At 49.1% G+C, this 3,745-nt stretch overlaps 1 protein-coding gene across 1 annotated transcript in view; it reads right to left on the reverse strand.

Moving 5' to 3' along the window:
* The window catches only part of LOC103363696 (contactin-associated protein-like 5), a 156,789-nt gene that overhangs the window by 17,431 nt on the left and 135,613 nt on the right, over nt 1-3,745 (reverse strand). Inside the window, exon 18 of the mRNA XM_008290551.1 lies at nt 3,271-3,518. Within this exon, the coding sequence (XP_008288773.1) occupies nt 3,271-3,518 (248 nt within the window). The remainder of the gene's footprint in view (nt 1-3,270; nt 3,519-3,745) is intronic.

Here is a 3,745-nt window from a genome sequence, read left to right on the forward strand (position 1 = left end):
GTAGAGAACTCCACGACTACAACTTGACACTTTATGGAGAAGAACTGCGACTTGAGAGACGACTTGTTTTCCAACCAGACAAAAGCAGGAACAGAGAGACTCGTATTGTGACACGTCGGAGGTGAACTCTGCTTTACATTCAGCATTACAGAGTCTAAAGCGAGCATCGGCTGCTGACTGAAGCCAGACAGCGGAGGAGAGCTCGGTGCTGAAACAGTGTGGTGAAGTATAAATAGAGCGCTGCATCCCGGCTCCTTCACTCGCCTTTTGAGAGTCTACAAATATTTATCTCATAGCTCTTCGCTCCAAAACTGAACAAGTCAATATGTGCTCAGTGTTTCTCCCACACACACAAACACGCAAACACAGCGGCAGCCAGATCAAAGAGTCAGAAAGCTATGCATTGTCAAGTGGAGCCGGGTCAATATTACAATTCCCAGTCTGTAAGTGAAGGGCTTTGTGTTGTGATTCTTTTCAGATCCTGAGAGCGCTCCAGCACATGAAGGTCACCGTGGATAAAGTGCCTCCGCCGCCCTTCACGCTTCGCACGACCAGCACGACAAACTGGCTGCTGCTTAAATACGCCGGCGTTTTTTATTTTATTTTTATTTTTGCGCGGCTGGACCGTGAACAAACAGCCACAAAGGTTAAATCTCTTCATTCGCCGATAAACAGCGAAAAGTTGTGGGGGCGGATCGAGTGCTGCGTTCGGCTGTGGGAGCCAGGAAGATGCACATTAGCTGGCGGCTCACTGTCAGCTCGGGTTTGAACGGAGCTCCGTCAGGACGCCATACGTGTAAACCGCGTGTTCTACACATGACTTGATGAACACGTCTGCTTAAACAAACCCGCCGTGGCAGCTGGAGAGCAGCGCCGGATCCCTCTAATTCACACGGCTTCTATTTTCTCCGAGATGTCTGTCCGCCTCTGAGTGAACCCGGCGACCGTCGAGCGGACCAATTCGCCGACAAGGAAGCCTGGGTAATTATCATCCGGTTGCCATGGCGACGCATCTGCGTCAGCCTGCCGGTGTGGGAATTTTTTCCCTGACAGTCAGACGCTGGAGAAAAAAACCCCAAAAAAACAAAAAGAGCCTTAAAACAAAGAAAACAGGTGTCGTGTTGTGAAGCGAACGCACTGGAAAATTGCAGGGAGTGAAGTTCGCCTGCCTGAGACGATGGAGCTGCATCGAGCTGCCAGAACGTCGGCCTGTTCTTCGATTGTCGGTCGTTTGAAGAGCGCAGCTGTGGTGAAGTTCTGCACAAACCCGGTCTTTGTACACGTTCGACATACAGCGACGGTAAAAAGGATCCATCCTGTTTGGAAGCGTTCTCCTTTTATTGCTTTTTAAACATTTAATCACAGTTATTTATTCTTTTATGTACAAAAAATGACACATTTCTACAAAGTAATGTCATAAACAGAAAAAAGAAGTTTTCACCTCCTTTAAAGTGACTCATCAGATGGTGCTAGAAGTCACAGAGTTATTAAAATGGATCATCTGAGGTCAGTGATTGGAGCACAAAGACTCCTGAAGGTCCAGTCCCTGGTGGATCAGAACTCCTGGATAGAACGACACCATGAAGACTGAAGAACACTCCAAGAACTCTGGAGAAGGTTGTTGAGAAGCATCAGTTAGGAGACGAGAGAAGAACTTTTACAAGTTACTGAACATCTCTGGAGCCCAGTTAAATCCATCATTAAGACATAGAAGGAACATGGACCATGAGTAGATCTGACTGGAGCAGGACGTCCTCAGAGACTGAGTGACCGAGCAAGAAGGAGACTAGTGAAGGAGGCCACTGAGACTCCTATGACTCCTCTGTAGGAGGTACAAGAAGGAGACTAGTGAAGGAGGCCACCAAGACTCCTATGACTCCTCTGAAGGAGGTACAAGAAGGAGACTAGTGAAGGAGGCCACCAAGACTCCTATGAAGGAGGTACAAGAAGGAGACTAGTGAAGGAGGCCACCAAGACTCCTATGACTCCTCTGAAGGGGAGAGAGACAAAGAGAAAGACTCTGTTGGAAAAAGTTCATATTAAATCTAGACTAGAGTTCACCAGAAGACATGTGGAGACTCTGAAGTCACCTGGAAGAAGGTTCTTTGGTCTGAGGAGTCCAAAATGGAGCTTTTAATCCATCAGACTAGATGTTATGTTTGGTGTACACCAAACACTGCACATTATTACAAACACACCATCCCCACTGTGAAGCACGGTGGTGGCAGTGTCATGATGAAGCACGGTGGTGGCAGCGTCATGATGAAGCACGGTGGTGGCAGCGTCATGATGAAGCACGGTGGTGGCAGCATCATGATGTGGGGATCTTCTCAGCAGCAGTCTGGAGGGCTTGTGAAGGTGGAGGGTGAATGAATGCAGTGTAGAGGAATCCTGACTTGAAGGAGGTGAATTCTTGTACAATTGCTCATTTTACATTTTTACTAATTGACATTATTTTCACAAATTTATGTCCAAAAAGTCGAATTAAAATTAAAGCTTCCAAGTGAACGCTCTTCACAGTCCGTCTGAATGACGGCGTCACTTTAACAGATTGATGAATCAGTAATGCTGCTGATCTCACGTCTGAAACTGGCTTTAGTGTCTGACGGAGGAGCTCAGATGAAAGTGGACGGCGACACTCAGCTAATCGGCTACAACAGCTTCTGCTTCAGCCCCATTACGGACGCTCCGGCTCTCGGTGCCCTCAAAGGTCAGCGCTGTCAGACCGGCTTGCTGTCGGTTATCGGTGCAAATTCGTTAGCCAAAGGTCACCCAAGTTGAATCTGACAAAAAAATTTGCACCGAATCAACACTTTGATTCCCGGCGGGGGGTTTCCTCGCATCACGTCCTTCCTTTCTCCTCCCGCATCCTGAAATGTTAAACTCGTTTGTTTGGCTCCTGACAGCGGAGGCGCTAACCGAAAGCCAAACCAGAGCACCGAGCGCTTCTCAGCTATTCTCAGTAACGTGGACTCGCGGTGCTGCTTCGCCGTAAATAAATCCACGAGCCAGTCGAGGGCTGCAGACCAGGAGGAGCTGAAATGCTACACTTCTGTCCAAACGTTTGCTGCCACGTGACGCTTCATCTGCTCTCATGAGGCGACGGGATGCAAACGGCTTTGTTTCTATACGAGCTGCTAAATTTATCCGTCGCGTGGCTTCGGTTTCTTTTTCCAGTAATGAAGGCCAAAGATCATCTTCAAAGCACAACATAATTACCGCGCTGCACACATCATTAGCGTGGCTGCTTTCGTTCGGTTTGCGTCGTACCGTTCCTGGCGAGGATGACGGCGATGTACTGCTGGCTGAAGGTGCTGACGGTCAGCAGCATGGCCGGCCGCTGGGAGGTGACGAAGCTGAAGGCCACGTCCTCTCTGGCCCGGCTGTCGGTGGAGACGCTGGAGGCCTGCGAGCTTCTGTTCTGCATCACCGAGAAGGGCTCCTGGAAGGTGTAGGTCACCGAGGACTCCCGGTCGAAGGACACCGACACCTCTGCAACACACGGAGAGAGGAAAAGCCTGGTTGGTTCAGAGCAGGAGCTGCAAAATGTGCTCGGCCAGGAGGTCAGAGGGGTGGTTTGCTCCTGGGTGAAGCAAAAACAGAAGCTGTGACGACATTTAAATCTGCATTAAAGAGCAAACAGTCGGCTTTTTGCTTCCTCCTTTGCACCACCAACACATGAAACCCGTCTGATGTGGTGAAACTGTCCCCACAAGAAACCAACATGTCCTGAAAATGAAAAAAA

The sequence above is a fragment of the Stegastes partitus genome, unplaced genomic scaffold, assembly GCF_000690725.1.
Source record: "Stegastes partitus isolate 25-593 unplaced genomic scaffold, Stegastes_partitus-1.0.2 Scaffold682, whole genome shotgun sequence".
NCBI classification, from domain to species: domain Eukaryota; kingdom Metazoa; phylum Chordata; class Actinopteri; family Pomacentridae; genus Stegastes; species Stegastes partitus.